Genomic DNA, 26,319 nt, shown 5'->3' with positions numbered 1-26,319 from the left:
AAACTAAATTGGTTCATAATAATAATTTAGGTGGTTACGTTTCTTCATTAAGATTAAAGAAAGAATGCTAAAAAGAAATAAAGGAAAAAAATTCGCGTGATTTGTGAGATCGGTAATATAAATTAGATTAAAGGCGCAGCATAAAAGCTTCTAATAAAAGTACAAATTTTCTATTCAGAAAGCAGAGCGGTAAAGTTCAAGTCGTTTTATTATTATTCTTACTATTATTATTATCATTATTTTCAAATGAAAGACATGTCTTTTGCTTCTATTGCTTTCTATTTACTACTTTAGTATAAATAAACAATAAAATTTAAATCAAGCTATTACTTATGTTGATATTGATTGCCATCACACCCTACACTACTAGTGGCACAGTGAAGATGGTGCGGACCGGCATAAAATTGACCCACCTTTTCTGGATTCAGAATCATAATCTGAATTGATCTAAGCCTGCCTGTCCGTCCAATGTCAGTCCATGGGCATTTTTGTTCGAGCGACCGGTCGCAATTTGTGAGATACTTTGAGGATATTTGATACAGTGACGTGTTTTTTTACCCGCGCACGAACGCAATTGAAAATGGTTTGCATTCGTCCACTTTTTCGATCACTCCTCACACAGCGCCCTATTTTGAAAAGTCGGTGTATGGGAAAAAATTTCAATTTTCAAAATTTTTCAGCAAAAGTGGTTTAGTAATGGTATTTCGGCATTCCAAATAGGTGTGAAAACTTTGGACAGGCAGAGGCAATTTTTTGAACCCGCTCTCATATAACAATTCTTAGAGAACTAGAAGCTTTATATGTTAAAGGGATCGAATTTCCAATATTTCATGGTGAAAATTAGCTCATAATAGTAAATTGACGAAGAACACTTACCGAATCTGGTTACCTACGCAAATAGGGATTCTCATGAAACGTAAACCCTTATATGCCAAAAAAATGCCTAATTGTTAATTTTTTTTGTGACGAAAGTTTGTTTATGATAAAAAAGGGGTTGATTTTTGATACTTAAGATGAAAATTAATTCTTAGTAGCGTTTCAGCGAAAAATTAACGGCAGTGAATTTTGATCATACAGATCTTATTTTTTCTGGAGGACCCCAAGGACTGTAGGCGCTATCAGGAAACGCAGAATTCCCAAATGGAGAGAAAATCTAACCTTCCAATAGACTTTCATGACCATTATGACTTTGCGTGAAAATAATGTGCACTTTTCGGAGCACTATTACAAAAACGCACAAATAACTGTACTAGGCGAAGTGGTGTAGTGTATGTAACAGTCGGAAGAATAAAAGAAGAAAAGATTCATCGGGAAGAGATATTGATTGTACGTGCCAAGATATTTTGAAAAAAAAATGTTGATTTCGATTTTTAAAATATGAAACAAAATATGAAATATCCAATGAATCATTTTGTTGCTAACGAATCAAATAAATAAATAAGACAAAGACTCTCAGTGCTTTTCAACTTTTTGACGTTACACTGACGAAAGCCTGGCAAGCTTTTGTTGTAAGTTCTTGCATCTAAACCATTGATTAGTTGCATTGATTAATTGTTCCTTCACAAAAATAAGGGACAACAGCGAGGGACGGACTCTTTTTTTTACATATTTTGAATTACTCTCAGATTTGACCAAATTCGAACATATTTCAGTAAACGGAATGTTTGAGTTGAGATATAGTTTTAAGATTGGAGAAGTGTTCCTCGTTAAGTAGAGTAATTCAAAGGCGTATTCCGTAAGTGTGTATTGATGTAAATAGCATTTCTCGATTTTTGTAATAGACATACATCTAGATGATGAACATAGAAATTTATATTAATATTAAAAATTATTTCTATATAGAATATTATCAAGATGATTTAAGTATGGAAAATTGAAATGAGAAAGCAAAGCTGACGTAAATACATTGTATGTCATAGTTTCTTTATCGTGCATAGCATCCCAATAAGATTGACGTCGGCGTTCATCGTGAACACTGGAACGTCGATTTTTTCTTTCAATTATTTTGTTTTTATGTTCGACATTATCTACGGAAACGTTTAACTTAGATTGACGCACATTTTGATCGGGACTAATATTGCCTTCAAAGCTGTGTCGACTATTGTGCGGCGAATGTGAAGAATTGGAATCTTTTCTGATAATTCCGATAAAAAACCAATATGTTACATTTGAAAAGCTTAAGGAATCTAGCCGGACTATTAAATTCGAAACATGTGTTTGTATAAAATTTGCTGCCTTTATGGAGTAAGCATATATATTCTCAATAATTCCAAATATTTGAGAATAAGAGTCCAATTTGCTTACAATTTTTAATGTTGTTCAAGTATTTGTATGAAAATTGCGTGCATGCAAGAGTAAGCGTATAAAAATTTGCCTTCAACTGAAAATGATTCTCAATAATTCCAAAGATGTGAGAATAAGAGTCAAAAGAAAACATAAGAAATCAAAGGGAGGTATAGCGAACTCAAAAAAAAACATATGAAATCAAATGGAAGTATAGTGATTTCAAAGAGAGGTAAAGCGAATTCAAAAGCAATCATATGACTATGCAAACGATGCATTAATCCGTTTTCGAGATGGGATATCAACTTTTCAATGTTTTGCAAGACATTGCAACCCTGTTAAAAAACCAGTATTTTTGTAAAGCTAATCCGTGTGTGGTTGCTGCCGCAAAATACTAGTGCCGTGTGTGTTTGTTCTTACAAACTGTAATTTTTGTTTACATTTACTCTGCACGCGCTATTGTGTACACTTAAAAAGTAACGAGCCGATAGCCTCTGTTACTAGTGCTCAATCTCTTTTTTCTTAGTCTAAGAATTTATTTCATTAGTCTAAAATTATAATAATAATAATAATAAATAAAAAGTAAGGCCCGACCATATTTGATTTTATTGCTGTAAATGTAGTAGCATATTTCAGAATTGTTGCCACTTCGTTTATTTATCATAATTTTTAACAAATGTCAATGTTATTACTATTATTATTGCTAACATTATTATTATTAATCTTTAAAACCTTTACTATCGAAAGTATAATAAAAGCGCTTTTTTAATATAAACCAAATTAATTTGAATGAAATTGTTTACAAGTTGGATTTTTCTCCGTATAATAAGAAATTGTTTTTTTTTAAACAAGGCTAAATAAAGCAGTAATAAGCCAATTTAACTTATTTCCCTTTTTTTAAAATAAAGTTTAATTGCTTTTACATTCATTTTTTTATTGTTGTTTTTCATATATTTTTTGATTTCTAATTAGTCCAAAATTAAATTTAAAAAAAAATTACTTAATCTGCAATCCTATATACCAGAATACTTGGGAATTTTTAGAAATATTAATATTACAAAATATAATGTGTGTGTAATTGGCAAATTGAATGGAAAAGTCAAATTTTCTTCACACTTTTACTAACGAATGGTGCCTAAGATACGGTTTTATAAGGTAAGATGGTTTTATATGGTAGATAGGGATCGCAGAAAAAAAAAATATAAAGAAAGAACTTTCAAAACCTTCGTGAATATCTATAGCAAACGATTTTTCGCAACATGTTTAAGAGAATTTAGATTATTCGATAGGGCCGTTTAAAAAAGCCACTTATATACTAATGTGTGTTGATGGTGTTAAACTGTCCTCTTCTTTCAATGCGAAAACATATTCATTTGGCCTACAATCCAATTTAGACAATTTGGCTATATGGCGCTGGTTCAACTTTATGCAGCTCAACTTAAAAAAGTGTAGGAAGCTTTCATTGGCACGAAGGAATATATTATCTACAGTATACTTTATAGATTCGATAAAATTGGAAAATGTAAAGTCATTCTTCGAGTTGGGGGGGTAGTTAATTAACCAAAGGATTCAATGATTTAAAAAAAGAACTGCTTGGCTTTATCAAGAGATGGCCAAAGAGTTTGATGATCCTTATGTTACAAAAAGATTATACATAAGTTTGGAATCCATTCAAAAGAATTTCCTGCTTTTTGTTTTGAGCTATACGGAATGGGATCGGACAGTTTCGTTGCCGTCATATCAAAAAATCATTTGTAAAAGTTTAAATGGTGTTTCTAATTTAACTTCAGTATTGGATACGTTGAAGAACATCAATTACTGCTCGTTAATATGCTCAATCTGCCGATGCCGCTTTGCAATGAAATTAACTAATAAATTAAGATTACTTTTTGTTTCGCAAAATGAACCAGCTATGTCTAGTATTGGTTGCCAAGTTTTTACTGGAAAGCTCTACCCTAACAATTTAGCATAAGTCGTCTATAAGATTTAGTATAAGTCGCACCTCTCCGACGGTAGTGGTCGCCAATGGATGCACAATGCCAATTCATTTTACTTTAATATATCCAACTACTTATTTTGCAATTAAAACGTTATACTTACTTAATATTCTATCAATGCAAGTATATAATAATTGTGACATGAAGTAATTGTACATATTACAAGTCATTTATAAAATGATTGTAGGTTACTAGTGTGTACAACACAGCGAGAATGTAACTCATATAACACCCGATCAGTCCATTTATCATGTCTGGCTACACATCCATCTACTGATATTATAATTGTCCGGAACTGTTTCTCTAAGTCGTGCCGAAGCCAATTTAGTGGATAAGAAGGTCGGCAAGATCAAACATTCAATTTGTATATGAATTTTAATTTGTAGCAATATTTGCTGAAAAATGTTTGAACATCTTAGTGATGGCTGATTTAACTTCTAATAAAATCTATGATGTTTTTCGGTGTTTTGTAGTTAAGACTCACTCATGGCGCAAAATCGAATTGCCGAATTGTTACAAACTTTCTCTAACAGTATATTGTCATTCATATATTTATGTAAAAACAAGTCTATAGAACTAAAATACTTACTATTAAGCTTTAAAAGCTGCTATGAATAAAATAAAAAGCTTTCGGTCCCGGACATTGCGCAGGAGAGTACATATATTCCGAGCGAGTTTAAAAGAGCGTTAGAGACGCTGCAAAAGAAAAAATTATAGTATCATAAAATGAGGGCAAGTAGTGTGATTTATTTCGACCGAATTTCTTTTTTTTTTTTCTTTTCAAAAACAAAATACTTAAAAAACAAGTTGTAAAAACTTAAACAATAAAAACAAAAACTGAGTTTTGCGACGATTAAATGTGGGGATACGTGAACTGAGCTACGCAAGTTTTGGAATTGAGTTCGGTTTTTAAACATTATGAAAACTTTTTCGAAAATTTTTATTATTATAAACAAAGTCACAAAAAAAAAAGAAGTTATGTTTGCTAGAAGTAGAGCTTAGTTGCCGCTCCGCACAAAGTGTCATTTCTGTTATATATAGTGTATTGTGTATTTGCTATGGTTCAGTTCTTGTATTTTTTTAAAATTTTAACAATTTACATTTTGGCTTTCTATTCTTCCTTATTTCATAAGTGTACTTTTTGAGTTGAAATCTTTTCTTGCGTTTAATTTAAATATCTTATTTCTGACATTTTATAAATTAATACAAAAATGACAAAAGACAAAACCCAACCAATAATTTAAATATTACTTTATATTAAGTCGCATATAATTCTTATGTCACGTGCTCCGTTTGTTCATTTTTTTTTTATAAATAACATAAATAAATTATAGCCCATTTTATATATTTAAATATTATAGCAAAAATAACCGGGAAAATTAAAAGTTTAAATCAGAGTCTCTATTAAAATTGCTTAAGTAATTCTTTTTCTCTCTACATGTTTGTACGGGTAAAGTTCTCTTCCGTCAAATTTTATTTTCCGGCCATACACAGATTATGTTGTGAAAAAATATGAAAATGCATTTTGCAAAACTAAAAAGAAGAACAAAATGCTCAGCCAGAAATCTAACAACAAAGCAAATGGTAGGGTGAAAGAAAGAGAGATAGAGAAAATATTTGAAAGGATAAACTTAAAGAAGAGAGTGAATTAAAAGCTTTTGAATATTTCAATATTCTCAAATGTGTACTTGTATGTATTTGTTTGCTTGCAGGAGTGGTATGTTGATAAATTTTAGCCGCCATGGATCCCAGTGCTTTACAAAACATGGATCGGGACGCATTAAAGAAACAAATCGAAAATATGAAATATCAAGCATCCATGGAAAGGTGGCCCCTATCTAAAAGCATTGCAGAGTGAGTAGTTCTCTGAAGACAAAAGAATTAAAAATAAGAAAAAATTATAACAAAATTCAAGAATAATATATATAAAAAGTTAAAATAAAATTAATATCAAACAAAAATATTTTGAAAAAAGTGTTCAAGCAACGAATTTATCGAAAAAAAGACAAATGAAAACTAATATGTGTGAACGGTGGCCTAATTTTTTTTTTTTTCTAAAAATCTGAGATAAATGCATAAAACCATGCCTGCTGCTATTATGTACAACTTTTACGTCTGAGAAATTTTATATGTACATGTCTTAGATAGGAGTTGTAAATATGTGCTTAAGTATCTATATAAACATGACTTTAGAAGTGCGAAATATGTGTTTACCCATTTAACTGTGTGTGCGACTTGTTGTATGGAATAGAGACACGTATTTTTCTAAAAGCAAACACACTTTACTTTTTGGTTTTCGAAATAGGTATTCTTTTCCAGTTTTCTATATGCATACTTGGATTATGAAAAGTAAAGAAAGACACTTTTAGTTGTCTGCCTGTAGGCGTTACTTTATACACGTTCTTCAAAAAATTCTTTTATGCCCAGAAATAGAAATTAGTGCGTACAGGCAAATGCCGAGACAAATTTATTTATAAAAGCATAGACTAAAAAAAATTACGAAAAAAATGTTATAAAATTTCTCATAAATAATCTCTTAAGTATTTTTATAGAAAATTCTTTTTAACAAAAATGAGATTCGCATCCACAAGTTTGTATATAACAAAGGTTTTGTAAATGAATTTTTTAAAGTCTTATTATTTTAATTTTTCGTAACTATTTGACTTACGCCTGCATAACAGATTAACTTAGCTGAGACTTACTTATTAAATTGTTATAGTGAAGTTCGTAGTTGGGGTTTTTCAGATTATTGATTCATTTTGAAATTTACTCAATTACAAAAAAGTTTCATGGCATATTATTTCTCTTATTGAAACTTGGTGGGCTTGATTGGAAAACGAAGCGTATCAGCACTGATTACTTCTTCCACTTTCAATAAGATCAAAAATTTAAAGAAACCTCAAATAAATACGCTTGCAAATGTGAAAACATATTCTCTTCGAATCTGATGGTATTCAAGAACACGTTGGAAACTAAAAAAACATTATACTCTTATACTTCGGTGTAGAAATCGGCTTGGAGTTCTTTTGCTCCAAGCAGTTTTTTGTGACAACTGCTTCGATACTCTCAAACCTTTAATTGTAGTTAGAAATGAAAGTTAAATTTCGCAATAACACCTGCAATTTTATATGAAACACTTTGTAATGTTTTTTTTTTTTTAAACATATATATAATTTACAATCCACCTAAAAAGATGATGAATAAATTTTATGTGATATTTAAATAAATAAAAACAAACTATATAAACTAAGGAAACTCTCTTTCTATATCTTTTTGATTGAAATAGTTCAAAGAACAAAAATAAATTAATTTCTAAATGAAAGATCCAGTAAATTACATCTTTTTAAAGTTCTGATTTCATTGGGTTTATCCAGAAGAAATGCTATTATTATTGATAACTCAGTCTGACAAGATGTTTTCAAGAAATGGGTTGGATTCAGTTTTTTGTTGAATAATTTTTTTATAAAGGAACAGAAAAATGGAGGATCTTAGACTAATATTTTGGAGTATTTCAATATTAGAGCTACTGGCTGATCTCCATAGCGGTATGCCGTAGGTCCAAAAAGATTTCATTCGTTGCTTAGATTAGGTTGGGATTTAGTACGAATTAGCCAACAGAATCTTTTGGTTTTTAAGTTAAGTTGCTCGAAAGTATTTTTGCTATGATTTTTCCACGTTAATCTTTGGTCAATATGTAAGTGTGGAAGATATTTTACATAGTTGTTGATAGGGATATTATTGCCATTCTAAAATAGTAACGGACAAGAATCCTTCTTTAGCCCGAACGTAAGTCTAAACCCCTGCAAAAATGTATATCTTTTTTCGAAATGAAGTCCAATACAATCAGTGTATTTTCACTTTAAACGAAATCTTTTGATATTTCATAATCGGAAATAATTTGCGGCATGTGCTCGCAACAAATTGATCGCAAGAACCGGATTTCTTAAATAGTCTACAAAAGAAACAATTCAGCGGCTCCAATCCATGCCAAATTATTGAACGTTTTCGTGCAACAATATTGTCAATAAATTAAAAGTTGAATAAATTCAATGACAGTACGAGACACTAGTCGACAAATGATTTGCTGCCAATGCTTGTATCAATAACGAAACAAATAACAGCCATTGAAAATCCTTTCGGAAATTCTGTCACTTCACAGTCACAGAGAGTTTTGGCGTTTTATATAATCCAGCAACAATTGTGAGACGTCGCATAAGACATTTCTCATACCCACGGTACTCAAGTTGTCTGTCTATTTGGCTGTTTAGCCTCGTATTGCACCCTTGAATTACTTGTTGGTGACGTCTGTTGGAAATATAAATTTTGTGGCTAGATAGTTTAAAATAGAAGTGATCGACACCCTGTTGCATGAGCTATAGTCATAAAACTAAACAATTTATCTTCAAAAAATTCGATTTTTTTAAACTTTAAATCTATCACAGATACTTTCCTGTGCATATCAAGAGTTTGGCAAATTTGTTGTATTAGTATTGACACTATCTCCACAGTTGCCCGTCCCATAACACGGACTTATAAGCGTATTACGCCTTGTATCTATGATGTTAGTGTCCACGTTTTCTTCTTTGTTCACGTCCCTTCGAACTTCTTTTTGTCCGACTGCCCAAAATTCTGATTGTTAATCTATCTCTGCAAAGCCATTCAGTCACAATTGCACAATTTTTAATCAAGCGACTATAGTTTTCAAGATCGAGAAGGAATTCTTTTGTAGACATGTACGTATCTACCTCTTCGGTCGAACACTCCGTTCGGCACTGGAATGCGTTGCCGCAGACTTGGAAATCCTTTGATGGTTCATGAAATGCCATTAAGAGAAAATTCGCCTCATTCTTAAAGATCTAAATTTGAACGATGCTGGAAGTTGACGATTGTAACGGTTAGATAGAGCGAGGTGCTTGCTTGAGTAGTGTTTAGCTCCTTCTCTCCACATTATTTATAATTATTAGAACTATGTACATTGCTTTACGACTTTGTAGTTGCAAATATACAGTTGCACACTTATTAAAAAAAATATTAAAAAAATTTGTTACGTTGGAATTTCGTGTTTTTTACAAAAGCGGGGAGGTTAAAGCCCAAAGTTTTGCCTGTTAATTTCTAATACACTGATTGGTATCTTTGAAAACTATTTAAGTTACTTTAAAACCAGTTACGTTCCACTGCCGACGTACGATCTGTAAAGATGGAACTATGCAAAAGATTACAGTGCTTCTGCCAAAAAATTAAAAGTTTGGGACAAAGTTTTTGAAGTTGATTACGAATTACGAATTTCACTATTGAGTCGCACATTTTCTTTCCGCTTTCTTTGCCATTTCGCTTCACTTAAAGAGCAAAATCTGCGATCCTGTTTTTGACACACGAAACAACAGTGACGCTTTCGAGCAAAAAACCTTTATGAAAAGAGAACAAGGGGGAATATTTGAATTTGGAAGGGCATTTTTTTTGGTTCTAGGATCGCCAACTAATGGAAACAACCAATAAAAAATTTATTATATTAAAAAAAAATATCTATAACACGTTTCGAAACTTCAAACGTTTTTTTCGTGAAACACGATTTCTCAAAACAGCAAGCAATACAGCCTAAACAACTTTCTTTTTTTGTCATTCGAATTTTGTACTGTATTTTTAAAATAACAGAAGAGTATATTTTTTCGATCCAAAATTAAACTTTTTCACCCAAAGCTCGCCAATTATAGAATTTTCTGAGAAATCCTGGGTATTTCTCTAGAAATAGAAGTTAAATTATTTCCTTTTTTTCATTCAAATTTTGGGCCAGTTGCACTGCATAAGCAGAGTTCCTTCTATTAAACATGCCTTGCTGCGGTGCCGCCATTTATATCCTTTTTTCTATAGCCTTTTTAAAACTTTTTAAAAGGTCTTGGGCCTTCGAGTGGGGCAGTAAGGCCTGCAATGCGAGACGACGCAGCTTGCTGGAAGCATTCGCCGTGCTGAAAGTATCTCTTCTGAACGTTGGGCAGAAGGATAGGTTTCGTAAGGCAGGAAGGCGGTCGAAAGTAGACCTCACTTTTGTTAGCGACGGCCTAGTGGCAATATGCAAGTGGTTGTTAAGCGAAGAGTGCACAAGCAGAGTTCACCGGACCGTCTTCCTCGACATAGACACCAGAGAACACACAGTAAATTGGTGGAACATAACTACCGCGCCGAAATGGAGAGATTCGTCTTTAACATCATTACGGACTGCTACGAGAGGGGTGACGGTACGTCTGGCGAACTCCATCAAAACGTAAGAAAGCTGTTTGTACAGGCATGCGGGGCGGCCATGCCTCGAAAAGAAAATATAGGGAGAAGAGGATCTCCGTGCTATTGGTGGATCGAAGAGATAGCGTCCCTGAGAACGAACTGCTTGAAGGGCAGGCGAAAAGTGCAGCGCTCGAGGGGAAGGGCAAACTTTAGTGAACTGCACACACCCTACAGAGAGTCGTCCTGAAGAAGGTTAAAGGACAGAAAACGCCGCAAATCTCGTGTCCGCTCACGCTCCGGCGTATAGTATCAACACTTTTTCCACAGAGGCCACCGTACGTGTTGGTAAACCTCCGCGGCATAGAAGATGAACCAATACCAGCAATTACCACCGAAGAGCTTTTAAGCACCTGCAAAAGGCCTTAAAGGCAGCGATACGAAGGAGACCAGACGTCCAGATGCGGCAAAGCTGCCTGAAGAAAGGTCATTCCCAGATGAATGGAAGGTCTAAAGGTTAGTCCTTATTTCGAAGGCCAATAAGCCCCTGAACGAGCCATCGTCATACCGCCCCATCTGAGGTGTGGACACAATGGGCAAGTTATTGGAAAGGGTCGTATACGAACGCCTGCTAGTCGTGGCAAGACGTGCTCCAGTAAGAATTCAGAAAAGCGCGGTCTACGATAGATGCCATAAACCATGTCGTGGCGCTTGCCTCAGACGCTATAACCGGAGACCGATGAAGGACGGTAATAAAGAGTACTGCGTCGTCGTTACGTTAGACCCGAAAAACGCCTTTGATGCGGCGAACTGGGGGAGCCCTCATAAGATTGCAGGTTCCAAGGTATATACTGCACACAATAGCAAGCTACCTTTCGAAACGCACGTTAGTGTATGAAAACGACGATGAAAAAGAGTCGCATAAAGTAAAGACGGGTGTCCCACAGGGGTTGGTCCTTGGCCCTCTCTTAAGGAACATAATGTACAACGGCCTTCGTTTGACCTTCCTGCCGGGGTAACGATAGTTGGGTTTGCCGATGATATAGCATTCGTAGTAGTTGCAAAATGTGTCGCGCAGGTAGAAACGAGGAGTAACGATGCTATCGTTTAAGTGAAGGCGTGGCTGGAGGAGATGGGGCTAGAGCTAAGTATTGGAGGTCCCAAATTTACCAGTCGAAATGTATTAGCCACGGTGATAAGCTCGGTCATAATGTACGGAAGCCCAGTTTGGGCTCGTGCACTCACAGTGAAGGCAGTGTACCGAAAATTGGCGGCAATATATCGCCTTAGTACGCTAAGGCAGATATGCGGATTCCGGACAGTATCGGAAGATGCTGCCCTTGTGATTGCTGGCGCCATGCGAGTCGACAATCTGGCGGACGAAATGGGACGCATACACGAAAGGCGCCGCATCAAAGCCCCCTCCCAAGAGGCCATCAATAAAGAAGAACGGCTGGCGTCGATGAGGACTTGGCCATCGCGCTGGGAAAAAACAACGTTTTTATCCCGAATATAATGCAATGGATCCAAAAGCCACATGGTGAGGTAAATTACTACCTCACCCAGTTTCTGACTGGCAATGGCTGTTTCCGAAAGTACCTGTTCAAGTTCGGGTACGACAACTCGCCAAATTCCCCGGCATGCTCGGAAACGAATTGAGATGCAGACCATAGCATCTTTCGCTGCAGAAGATTCGAGAATAGCAGACCCCAAAAAGAGCCAGGTGAAATATTGGAGGGGTTAACTGCCACCAGAGAGTCACCGTACGCAAATTTGTAAGCAGAGTGCTCAAAGAACTACGGCGGCTTGAAAGACAGCGGGTGGAGAGCAGAGGGAGTGGAAGCTAACTACTGAGGTCCTACCATCGGAAGCGTGCTAACGGCAACCAGCCTCCACAAAGTAGTACCTAACGGGAGCCCCGTGGGGAAAAGTGGTAGAAGTAGCGTGTGGGGTGGGGGGGGGGGGTAATTTTTAGTACGTGTGCGCCGTGGATGGCGAATCGTGCATGCTGCAATTAAGAACCACTAGGATCTTTAGAATATTTTCTACACTCCGCTCGCAGAGCAAAAACACACACACATACACACACACACACAATTCAATAGTTTGTCTGGCAACCATTATTTGTTCAGTTGCTTGCATTTAGAAGCTCCAAAATTTTGTAATAAGCTTACTCAATGAAATTTTAATATTGTAAACTTCAATTACTCAGAAAGCTGCCTGAACGAAACTACGACTTCGCCATATTAAGTGTTAAACATAATATGCATGGAAACTTCAGCAATGAAAATTAAACAACAATATGATCTTGCAGGTTGGTTAATGCACCGATAGAATTATATTTCCTTCGTGTTAAAACTAGAATAAGTTTTTTTTTTTTGTTTTGTTATTAAATTTATCCTCACCACTCTATTATAAACTATTTGATTTTTAAGCCAATATTTTATTTAAAGCTTTCACAGGGTGGAATTTTGTTAAGGAAAGAAGGAAATATGTATATTACTTACCTTGTTTTCGGAAGTTATTGACTAGTGGTAGCTTTCGTACGGAGATGTATTAGTTTATTAAAAAAAATGGATAAAAGTTAAGCGTTGACTTTGCAACGAAGAGACGAGTTATCCGTTTAGTTAGAGTATGTAGTATTATTGAAAATCTTTTGTTTAATCAGTCCGATGTTTATTGTTTACAACATTTATGCCTATTTTCCCATAAATCTATTATTATAAGCACCACAAAAAATATAGTCATTGAAATGAAGTCACTCGCTTTCCAATTTCTCCTGCGCATATGGAAGGCTTGTATATATTTCGAATCAGCGTGAATGTCTGCGCCGATTTTACTTGAACTTCGCTTTTTCATTATTTAACAGAAACTGAAACATTTACATTTCTGAAGTACTTGAACTTAACATGCTCCAAAGCATAAATATTTCGTCCTATTTCCTTGTCTCTTTGTTTATAATCTTTCTTCGCCGCCACCGTTTCTATGTAGAAAGGAGACAATCCCTGAGTGATAGATCAAATAAAAATGGTTTGTAATTCGTTCACAAATCCGACTAAATGAAGGAAATTATTTTGAAATTGCTTGCTATTGGTGAGGCTTTCTTTACTATAATGTCTCTTTATTAATACGGCGCATATGCCAACTTTAAAATCGACTCGAATGAATGCCAAAGATCAGCAAAAAGCCACACTGAGGATGGCTCTAATTGCTACAACCATTGGCGAATAAAAAATTATTTGAAATGATGCATATTCAAAATTCGACCTAAAGCCATAATAACGTTCCTATAAGCCTTTTCTTACATGCTTTGGCTGGGAGCAAGTAATGAGTTATCATCAAGTAATGGTACTTATGTACGAGGGTAAATTTAAACTCCGCAGGGCTCAGTTTGCTGTAAAAACCAGATTGATGCTACCAATTATATATTGGCACTTTTCGCTTGATATATATGGGAAATAAAATTCAATCCTTTACAAATAATATTACGTACGGCAGGACATGATATCTAAACATAATTTTCCACATGCTGGCATTGCTACGACAATCTTTAAATAGTGCATAACTTATGTGAAACGAACCCTAGTAGATTATATATCGTTGTTTATTACTATATTATGCTGTTACACAAGTGAAATGAAAAATTTTACCTCCATTTAATAGCCTTAGTTAACCTAGCCGTCACATTTTGTTCTGAATGAATATCTAGTCTTAAAACGAGCAAATTAATTTCAGTAAATTAATCTTGCTATGTGAAATATTTAATTTCATCGTTGATGGGCGAAATGCTCTCAATACGCGCTATTTGAAAAGATATTTTTAAATTTGGAACAGTACTCTCTTATCCAATTACAATATTTGCCAAAATTCAGGCGAATATTAGACCAAGTGGGCCAAGACACACCAATACCCTTTATCACATCGCTTAATACAGTCTTTGCGGCCTGTACACTTAACTTAAGAAAAAAGAGAAAAGGAAAGAGATGGAGCGATGGATAGACAAGCTTAAGTGGGTCTAGCTGAAGTCTTTCTGAGTGTTGAGTAAGACTTTTCTGTTCACATTTTTATTTATATTATTTTATACGTTAGGGACGAATTTAAAAATCTTATCTACAGTTCCAGATCTAAGTAAAGTGAGAATGATTAAGATGGTGCTAGTCGAAAATTAAGAGAGGAATCAAGGTTTGTTAACAGCAATAAAGCCACAAAACGAAAGATCGCACGGCAACTTAAAATCCTGCATGACTTGATTGTGTAAACAGAAATTTAGCCTACTTTTAATGTACAATGGCGGCCCGATTTATGAACCGATATATAAGTGTCTTTTATTCCAACAAAGAGAACACAATTTTTAAATTTTCTTCCTCCAAATAATACCGTAAAATACAAAAATGTGATAAATCTTTATATAAACGGATCAACAATATTTCTCTCCGATAACTATGCCCAGGCGCTGCAAACATTTTATTATTAAGAACATATCAGTGTTGTTGTGGTTCAAAAACCTCAAATTTACTATCGTTTTGGTTCAATGTGATAGTTTAACTTTGTTGAATAATCATTATGCTCGCAACAAAAAAATAATTCATAATTTTATATAACTTTATGATTATATTTTAATCCCGTATATGATTCTTAAGCATTTTCCAGCATAATTTTAGTTCAGAAAAATGGACGCAAAATATAGCGCTTCCATTGGAAACGAACGATAAAATGAAAAAAGTTACGAAATTCGGTTTGTTCCGCCTGAGTGGCCGAGTAGGCAAGAGTCTCGACTAGCAACTCAACGGTGGTGGGTTCAAATCTCAAGTGCGGTAGAGTTTTTAATAAAGCCGAAAACCTTAGATGCTAGTGCTTTAAGACTTTAGTCTTAGAATTTATTCTCTGGCTAAATTTATAATAATAATAATAATAATAAAAAATACTTTTTTACCCACATTTAATCCCATTGCAGGGATCGTCTCTTGGTAGTATAGGCTTCCGGCATTTGTCTTCCATTTTTATTAGGATTAATGGAGCGTCTCTTTGGATATTACCTCAACGTCAGATGAACAGTTCTTATGTATTTCACTAAAGTTGGAGGAAACTTTTAGGCATTTCGGATCAAATTTGGCTACAACATTTTTATAGTCGGCTTGCTCTATCTTTTCCGTACTTTAAGCAAAGAATAGTAAACAGCTTTTTCATATGCTTGCCTTAAATTGTGAATTTTTCTTTTTGCCTGAAAAATTCAAAGTAGATATTTTCCTTAGCTGTAATAATTTAATATGTTCAAAAGTACTTACTACCTCTCATTCCAATGTGTTTTTTGTTTGCGGTGGATCTTTGTTTTATCCACTAATGTAGCTGTTCTGCATTGTTCAGCAAACCGACATGTAGTTACTTAAATTTACCTGACTTTAATTGGGGGAATTTTTCATAAGTGATTCGTCAATTAAAGAGATAATATTCCAGTTACATTAATCAGCCTTTTGTTAATAAAATTAAATTAAGACACTGTTCAATTTTATATAAAAATTTATACATTTGATAAGAATTTCATAGAAATCCTAGAGGATGTTGCTTTTCCGGACAGCCAGTTCTGTCATTCCAATATCGCAATAGTCTGGTAAGAATAAATGTCCTCGCAGTACAAATTTATGATGAATGATATCCATTTCATTGTCACTGAATTGAATAATTTTCATCCGCTTTAAGGTCAATTGTTTTTATTTTAATCAGTGCATATATCAGTATAAGCTGTAATGTCCTTGTGGGTGGATTTCACTTTTGGTGATCCTTTCGACACAGCTGTCCATCCCAAACATGCATATTAACTTGTTCATTATGGAGATTGTAAAAGCCTTGATTCCATTCATACATATTTCGCTTATAATGTATAATTGATACTGTCACCTTAGGATAAGTTAATGTCTTTCGTAACTCAAAGGACTATGCATAATATTTTTCCGAATTATTTACAGGTGAATCTCTTGTTTCCTGTAAAGATTTTCTAGAGAGTTCGGCGTAACTTTCAAAACTTATTTAGAAACTCATTTCCTATATCGTTCATAGGTAAGTCTGCTAAGTCAATCTCCTGAATTTTTTGGACTATAAACTGTTTACAGACAAACAGATCATGTTCAAAAAAAAAGTGTTTCCTAAGATTTCTTATATAATTGCAACGAAAATCAAAATAAAAATAACGGAATAAAAAGAAACCAACCTTAGTTCATACTGGATATTTTCATGTAGTTTTTATTAAAACCTAAGATTCGAAAATCTTTCTTCTTTTAATCTTATCCTGCAAGAGATAAGATTTCAAAGCCCTATCAATGATCAGCAAATATTTTAATATCTTCGTCTACAGAGTGCTATTTCAGCTGGCTTTTCGACTCGTCCGCCCGACGGTCCGTCTGTTTCTCTCCTCCCCATCGCCCTGCGTTATTGAAGCCGGCAAAGGTGTAAAGATGAAGATAGAAAGTTCAAACTTGCCACCACATTCACCAAATACTTGGTATTTTTATGTAACCCTTTCGATCCAAAACGAACGTAACGTTTCCTTTGGTATAAACAAAAAAAAGTTGTACCTTATCTTAGGTAACTGTCGACAGGAGAGCAAATAAAAATTAATTGAAAAATTGCCAAATTACGAATGAAATAAACTTATCAACAGTTTCATTACATTTTATACTCAAATACTTTGTTTGGGCGTTTAAACTATGAGTAGTTTAAACGAAAAATGTGAACACATGAAAGAAAGAATCGTATAGTATGTTGTTACATACGGAAACGTGGATGAAAACTGAAATGTACTAAATAACAACTATGTCAACAATGCCAGCCAACACATTTAAAAAGGGCTAAATCTGGCAATTTATGGCCATCAAGTGGAAAATTTTTGAAACACGAATATAAATGAACTCAAGCTATGTTTATATGCATATATTACATATAAGAAAAGATATGGTAAAGTGTTTCTAAAGGATTTTTTTCGTATTTTCATAGCTTATATTATGATTAGAGTGTTGTCGAAACCCCGAGCCAATTGTTTTCTAGCATTGTTAGAGAGAAATTTTCTGCCAGTATTTCATACTGTTGACATACGTATGTCGAAAAATGCGATATATTTTAGTACTTTGTACTGTCAACTAATATAGCAAACCGAACATAGCATTAATTTCCGCTTTATGATTAAATAAAAATTTCTGTGCCTTTCGTACCTATACAAGCATGAGTTTCATTTATTTTTCTCGATGTGATTTACAGTTTTTGAAGCTCCTCAAGGCTTCAAGCAACATTAGCATTAATTTCCGCCTAATAGTTTTAAGAAAAGTAAGTTAAAGTACGTACGAGTGTAGCCCAAGTCTTGGGCTATGGTTAGGAATAATAATCAAGAAGGAAAACTAAGCCTCAAAGCAGCCTAAAAAACGTTGCTTTCATAGTTAGACTTTTAAATAAAAAGAATCATTTATTTTAAGCATGGCGACCAATAAGGAATAAATAGAGAAAAAAATATCCGAAAAATTAAGTAAAGTGAAAATTTTTTTCAAAATTGGTTTTTATTGCCGAAAACTATTAACCATTATTTTAATTCTTATTTATTTAATTTTCTATCTGCAAAATTATTATAGCAGGCTTTCTTTGTAAAAACCATAAAAGTCGCTTTGAATATTTTATGTATTATTACTAGGCTAACAATATTGATATAACTGACTCAGTGCGTTCAGGCCCATGTGAATGTGTTTATTCATTTGTGAAATACGCGGTAGAAGAAAGAAATATTGCTATATTAACTGTAAGTTTTTGTGTAAATATTTACAATAGCGAGGCATCTATCTCGGTGGAATAACAAACAACAGTACAGAGAAATTCATTTATAAATAAGTCATGTGCAAAACTGGTATAAAAGTTTGAAGGATATTTTAAGAAAATTTACATAATATGTTATATGCTGGTATACTGTTTCTCAATAGTTATCTTATGTAGTGTAGAGAAACTATTTTTCAACAGTTATTTATCAATGCTTAACGACAACAAATGTTTACACGATAGATTAATGGTAGCGAAACACATACTCTTAACCTAAATAAGTCTCCCGTATTCTTGATTTTATCAGCCCATGCATATGCAATCAAACTGATGAATAGGGCATTAAAGATAAGCAGACAAAATTTAACATGAACTGCATATTCGTTTATTTATTCATGTATGTGTAGATGCACGCATACATACATAAGACTATTTTTCCTTTAGATTAATTTTATAACAAAAACGAAAAAAATTTTCTTTTTTAATCAATTTTAAGAGAGCATAAATAACAATCCCTTCGCATAATAATTGTTTGTTTATTTAAATCCCCTTTAGCTACTGGACGTCGTTCCGGTCCGTTGTTTTTCGCATAGAAAAACAATGTGGCTTTACGGCGCAACTTTTTCCTTTCAATTGTTTCTCGGTATTTGTTTTTTTTTTACTAACTAGCCACCGCCTATTACAAAAATCAACATATTTTTTTGTTTGTCCATGCGAATTTTCAAATTCGCTATTCATTTGATGAAAAATGCATGAATGAATTTGTGGACTTTAACAGGGTTTTTGTTTTTTTTTTAAATTTTTGCTCAACTGAAATGAAATATTCGGTGTAATGTTAAAACGATTAAATGAAAAAACCAAAACCGAGAAAAACGTTGGCGGAAACGATTTAAAAAAAAAACAAATAAAAATTTTTAGTTAAAAAATTTTCATTAAAGCAGCTTGGTTTTAATCTGGTTAAAGGCAGATAGAGGATCTTGTTCTTGGAAGCACTTCAATATGCGAATGCATAAAAACCGCATGGCTTTTCATCGATAGCGATCTTTGCTATTTTATTCTTGCAAGTTCTTTTCTTTTGACGATAGTGTGGCATTCTTCTTAACACCATATTTTACACTCGCTTGTATCACCAACGCTTTGTAATTCTCATTTGCTTTTAGGTAAAGTAATTTTGAAAATAATGAACTTGTTATGTAGCATTCTTTGAATTCTCTCACCAATGACTTTTTGTTGAAGACACACTACATAGACATCAATTTTTTTCCATTAGTTCAATAACTGGTGGATCAGCAAATCGTGGTAGTTAATTATATAGGCTAGGTAGACTCAAACAAAGAAAACATAAATTTCGAAAATAATAACCAAATGCGAACATATGGGCTACAAATAAAGCAATTAAATAAGTCTTGGTAATGAAAGTGATCACCTAACATGAGTTTGAAACGTCAGATATAAGTGAAAAGTTTGTCACGATACAATCTGATGCGTGCAGAAACTGCATGAGTGGATTTAACATACAAAACTACACTACGACATGGGACACAGCTGACAGTAGGAACAAAATAACAAAATAAATTAATATTACATAATATCAATACATATATGCGCACCACTAGAGTTATCTGAGTCTTCTATAGAACGAATGTTTTTATTAATGTAACTCAAAGCGTTCGCCACAACGCGTACTTTAAGCGAGTCGATTAGCACTCAGTATACTCAGTATTTCTTTTACCAATTAATGCCCCAATTTTGTGTTGGAAATTTGACGTTACAAAATATATTAACAAAAAGAAAATGCCTAACTACCCGAGTAGTCAAAACGTCCCGACCGCCGAATCGATGGCCGTGGGTTCATATCTCAAGTTCCGTAGAGTTTTCAATAAAGCCGATAGGCTTAGATTGCTGGTCTTATCTATAGTCGTGGAATGTATTTTCTCTGGCTAAATTAATAATTCTAATAATAAATCCAACAAAGAATATTAGCGTGATATAGCCTAAAAACTTTTGCGTTATATAGTCATTCATTGATTTCATAATAATAGACAAAAAATTATATACTGGGTTATTGGCTTAAAAACGTCAGTGTACAGAATTTCGTCAAAATATCGTGTGTAGCACAAAAATAAGTGGGCACACATCAGATGGACAGACGGAAAAACAAGTTTAGATAGATTTAGATAGTGAGTTTGAATCGACAAGTATTATTATACTGTTAAAGGCCTGCCTATGTCAATCCTTCATATGCACGTGTACAACAATTGGCGGAGTATTCAAAAAATTATAAGTACCTCACAACTCTTTTAAAGTAATCACATTATCTCCTTGGCTTGAAAATAAAAAACTACAACTGACATTCGCTATATACGAGTGTAGATATTTGCATTTAAATTTTTATTTTTTTTAGAGTAAAGTTTGCAACAGCTCGACTGCGTATCGCAGGGCACCTGCCTTAAAAATGCGTCGGGAGATCAACCGCGGAACGACACTTTTTAATATTTTCCTACAATCTTTTCTTTTTTTCTATACTTAATTATATTCCTATTAACTTCTTCGAACATTATTATTCTATTCTTAAATGTTCTTCCGCGCGAATCAAATATTGAAAGACCTTTTTTTCGCTTCGCATGTTAGCATAAAAATTTAAGATGTTGCTTAAAGTCGAATTTTTTAACATTTTCATTCTGCTTCCCTAATTCAAATAAATAATAAATTTCAAGCATTGTAACTACACACAGTTGTTGCGTACGTTGTCAACAGTACTAAAATTATATAGAGGGACGAATCTTTACATCGTCATCATTTTCATTAAGCGAACAGCAAAAACTTTTCTTCTCAAAAAAGGAATATAAAAAAAAAAGGTTATAAATTAATAGACAAAAACAATTTATAAGATGTCGAAGCTTATTAGAACTTAGTGAAGACCAACAACAACATTATTTCATTCCCGAAATTGAGATTTTTACCGTACTCCTGTTTTCAAATGCTTTTATAATCTTTATTTATTATTAATTTGATTATAGCAGCAAAAGTGATTACATGTCTTTTTATTAAATTAAGAAAAGTATTAGAAAGATTTCGATCCGCATAAAATATATATTTGATAATCCTATGATAAAGCTATGTATTTCTACTTTAAATTCATAAATTACTTATTAAATAGAAGCTTTTGTGCCTTTTACTCCATTTTTATTTTTTTGCTGAGATACAAACGAGAAGGACGTCTTATTTTCACCTGCAGTTTTACATTATTCTGTCCTTTTTTCCTTTTTACTTTTAGGGATTCTCTTCATACTTTTATGCTCTGCTACACGTGGTGTCTTCCATTTGCTTTCATTTTCTTATTACATATCTTTTTCACCATCGTTTGTTTATCTTCTATGCAGTAGTATCAATAAAACTTGTAGACGCCAGTTTTAATTTTTATATAATATTTTTGTATGCTTGTTGATATAATTTAACTACTAATGAAATTCTCAATTGAAACTCTTGTCTTTACTATAAATTTTTATTGCTTTTCTTTAATTGTAAACAAGAAATCTTTAACTCCAATGGCGCCTGTTAAGTAATGCATCGCTAGATGTAATTTTTATCTCCGAACACCTATTAAATGGCACAATCACAGATATTTACACTCGGCATTTGGAAGGGGTCGTAGTAACTAAGTTGTAGGAATCACTAAAAATAAATCGTACGGAGTGCGTTAAACCGTTATTCTGTGAATCTACAAATAAATGTATCTACCAAGGGACTTAGCCGTAAAGTCATTTTCAAAATTACAGTAATAGGTAAGAAAAAAACAGAAGACTCGAAATAGATTGTCGTATCTCGCTGATGATAATTGGTTTTTGTAGCGTGTCTGCTAGTTGGCCGATAGAATAGATAGGTAGGGTGAAGATAAGATGAATCTTACAGCTGACGAATTTAAATAGATACAAGCAAGTAGGAAGATATATTATTACTCACAAGCTACTCCCTAAAGAGTCAAGAATAGTTTTACGATTCAGATGGCCACGGAAAATCATTCTAATTGGACCAGATCCATGTTCGTCTACGTCTACATTGCCACCTACAACTTGTAAAGTTTGTATATGCTTACATTAAAAGGAAAAATCAAATTTGATTAAAAAGAGAACCTTAAATTTGCATTGGACAAACTATTTAGTGTCATTGTAGTGAAATACATCAGTTTTGGTTTTTTTTTTTTTTAAGATATTACTTAGGGGATATCGCTTTTAATATTGGCTGGGCATGACTAATTTTTTGTTGTTTATTAATGTTGAAATTTTCAAGTTTTTGGGGTTTGTGAGCAATGACGAATGTTTTTGACAACAGGGAAGCTCCTCGTTTACGCAGTATGTACTGCAAATCTATTCTTTGACAGGTTCAAGTTGATGTCTCTATTTTTACGAGCAAGAGAACAGAAGAAGTACGGACGTTAGTTACGGGCGTGCTTAGATCGATCCAGAGATTGGCGTTGATTAAAATACTTTATACGTGCTTTATAAGATCTCTGACGACCCTTCTCCCACTGACGTACTCGCAATCCTCGGTGATGCACATATATAGAAAAACAGAGAAACGACAGACTTTTGTATTTGGTAAAAAACCAACATGAACAAAAATTTATACGGTCCGTCTATATGTGCCTGCATTTATGAATTTTGTCTGTCTTGATCGTACAGTGAGGAGTTCAAAAGTAAACCTAAAACTAGAATTAAAATCTTTTTTAAAACCGTTGTTTATCAAAAAACTCTAAAAGAAGTGATGAGCTTTCAGTTCTTGTTAATTAAAAATTCTCAGAAAACTGCAGTAGACATATACAATAGGAACCGTCGAATATTTCCTGGTACGGAAAAAATTGTATATTACTATTGAAATCCACTATTAAATATTATCCTTTTTAATTATTTTCCATTTTCATTAAACAACTCCCAAGAATTCAATCACACTCTGAGAAGTTTTTTCGCTTTCATAAAAAAATTTCAGCATAAAATACTATTTAATCTATATGTATGTATGTATTTCGTACATATGCTATTTCAGCATAGACACATTCATTTGTGCATGCGTATTTCCATCCACATCTACATAAATTATTTCAATATGCTCGTGCACAATGGCTACCCTTAAGCGGAAATAATATGCCTAGAAAATATGTGCAAATGGTTACAGAAAGTAAACGCAACAAACATTAAAGTTGTATTCGTACCGCAAACACTCATCTTTTAAAATGAATGCAATAAAATCTAACGGTTCTTTTTTCGATGTTTCTAGAACCACTTTTATATGGATAGATTGGACAGAAGACCCTTCAAAATGTTTATAACAAGGTCTACCCTAAAAAACAATTATTTTTTAAAAGTTGTTAACGACAAGATTTTTTGACTTTTAGTTTCTTCAGAATTAGCTTATTGTAAGAGAAAGTCAGTTCAGTATACTAGGTGTGTTCAAAAAAAGTTGATTATTCAATTTTCAAATATATACATATATACATACATTCAAAAAGTATTTTTTATTCTCTTGACTTAGTGCGAATGCTAGTAAATAGTGTAATTCTCCGACTACAGTAGAAGATATAAATTTAAAATCACAAGAAGATGAATAAAGTCAAAAAAACGCACCTACAAGAAGCAATAATTTTGAGAAAAGGGAAGAAGCCCTAAAAGTTTACTTTAGCAAAGTAAAAAAAGATAAAATAAAAGCAGTACTCATTGGAAAGAAAGAACAGCAAGAGCAAAACAGACCCATCCTTCTTCTATTTTATGCAAATATTCGCACACTTGTATAAATGTTCTCATAAAAGGGTTGATGCTTTTATGTTTATGAAATACCCAGTAAACAACACCAAAATTTGTACTCACTAAACGATGTCGACGCCACATATATACTCACATTAATCTCACCATTCATTTTTTAATCATTTTCGTTTTTTTCTTTATTTTTTTTTTTTTATTTTCCTTTTAGATGACTTTTGTACGGTCCTTTATTCGGTGATAAGAGAGAGAATTACTTTACTCTTTTCTCCTATTTAACCTTTTTTTTTCCTTTTTGAGTCTTCAGTCTTAGGAAATTTATTCGCATTCTTTTTTTCTTATATTTCTTATTTACATCTTAAGGTTTCGTAACCTGAACTTAACCACTCCACATCTGTTTATGCATGAGTTGGTTTGTATAAATTATAAATGAAGAAGAATTTATATTTAAGTTTTGCTTTATTTCTGCAAAGAAGAAGAGATAAATAAATAGTTCATTTGCATGCATTTTTTAAAAGAAGATTTTATAAAAGAATCTTACAGTTCGACGAAAGGATTTCTAAAAGCTTTTAAAACATTTTCAAATTTTTAAAGAAGTGAAAACACTACTCGCCACTCAACAGGTATTCATATAATGGCTTTTCAAAATGAGGTGTTATACGCAAAGTGCTCGGAAAAGGTGATCCGTTTTTAACAGCGTTCGTTCTTGGGCCAAAATACAACAGTCTACTAAATGTCATCAAAATACCTAAAATATTGCGTACTGTAGATTAAACAAAAAAAAAAAAAAAAAAAAAAAAAAAGGTTAAATCGATTGTTAGCGGCGTGGGTTTATTTCCGGATTGCTTTTGCTGGAGATGGATGGACGTACGCCGCGTGTGCAGTGCCGTAAATAATATTCGTCACTTTGTGCGCTGAATAAAAGTGAACAAATGAATCCTCACACCACCGGTGAAAGAGAACGCATTATGTGCGTTTTATGAAGCAACCGATTTTAATTCACAGAATTTATTTGTACACTTCATATGAATATTAAAAGTACAAAACTTTACTCGGAGTAAATCACCCTGAGCAAAGCATCACTTGTGCAACTAAGAGTATTTATCTAGTTTTAGAATTAGTATCATATGAAAAACACATCCCTGACGGGCAGATTACATCGACTTGCAATTTGCAGTGTGTTATCTATTTTTGAGCGTTATAAATGATATAATCGAATTTATCAACACTCTCTTGCTTTGATAGTAAGTGTTTATGTGACTATGAAAAAATTATAGGCTTTTAACAAGAAACATTAAACCCATCACGAATATTTGCATAAAATAACACATATTTCAACCTGTCTTTAACAGTTGAGTGTCCTTTTCTGTGAAGCAATTAGTCAGATAGATATTTTAACAAAGGGAAATAAAGTTAAAATTTCAAATTGCAGTGAGCGAGGAAGAGCAATTAGATAAAATTAATGGCCTTAAAATATTCGCAATGTTGGAATCTCTTTTGTTGGCATTGTTTTTTCTCTTGTTTTTTTTGTTATGATTTTTGTTTTGTAAAAGAAATATTTTTACCTTTTTCTTGTGCAAGCATCATTCGAGCCAAATACGCTTCTTTTTTTTTATATGTTACGCTGATATGTTGCAATGCCGGTAGCAATTACTGCCAAAAATTACGTGTGAACGCGAGCTTCATTTTAACTAAAAAAAAATTATTTCCTCATATAATAATTTGAATCGCTAAGGAATGCATTTTCCACAACTAAGAAACACCGATAAGTGCGCAAAAATATAGAGATGATGCACGACGGCCTTCACCACAAAGAGAGTATGATTTTCTTATCTTTGTAGTTTTTCTATATCTCTCTGCGATTACAAGTTAATAAATCTACTCATAAACTTACTCTTTGTTTTATTATTTAAAATCCCAGTTTCCGACGTGCGTAAGATAGATCACCTGCCGGTATATTTGTGTCTGCTGAAATCGCCGATAGGTATTCCGGTTTAGTCACACTTCTGTAATTGCTACACAAGTTATTTCGTGTAACAAGTTCGCCAGCGCTACGAACAGTTGTCGACCGCACAAAAACATCATTTATACCTCAACTGACTTTACAATATAAGTCTTCAGAAAAATTGGCAGAAATCAGAGGAAAAAAAGAGTAAAACGATTCACTAGGCTTTTAAATCTTTTATTTTTTTTATTTTATTTATGAACTCAGCTAACTCAGCTTAGAAATAAATATTCTGCTGTGTTATTAATAATGACTAAAATATATTTAAAGGCAAATA

The 26,319-nt window shown here is 33.2% G+C and overlaps 1 protein-coding gene across 6 annotated transcripts in view; it reads left to right on the top strand.

Moving 5' to 3' along the window:
* LOC119642905 (guanine nucleotide-binding protein subunit gamma-e) overlaps nt 1-26,319 on the top strand; it is a 141,737-nt gene that overhangs the window by 58,578 nt on the left and 56,840 nt on the right. For all 6 annotated transcript variants that reach the window (XM_038042204.1, XM_038042203.1, XM_038042201.1 and 3 more), the window contains one exon: nt 5,993-6,134. In XM_038042204.1, the coding sequence (XP_037898132.1) occupies nt 6,022-6,134 (113 nt within the window). In that variant the 5' untranslated portion in view covers nt 5,993-6,021. The remainder of the gene's footprint in view (nt 1-5,992; nt 6,135-26,319) is intronic.

This window comes from Glossina fuscipes, unplaced genomic scaffold (genome assembly GCF_014805625.2).
Source record: "Glossina fuscipes isolate IAEA_lab_2018 unplaced genomic scaffold, Yale_Gfus_2 287, whole genome shotgun sequence".
In the NCBI taxonomy this organism is placed as follows: domain Eukaryota; kingdom Metazoa; phylum Arthropoda; class Insecta; order Diptera; family Glossinidae; genus Glossina; species Glossina fuscipes.
This window is presented reverse-complemented; position numbering and strand designations above follow the sequence as displayed.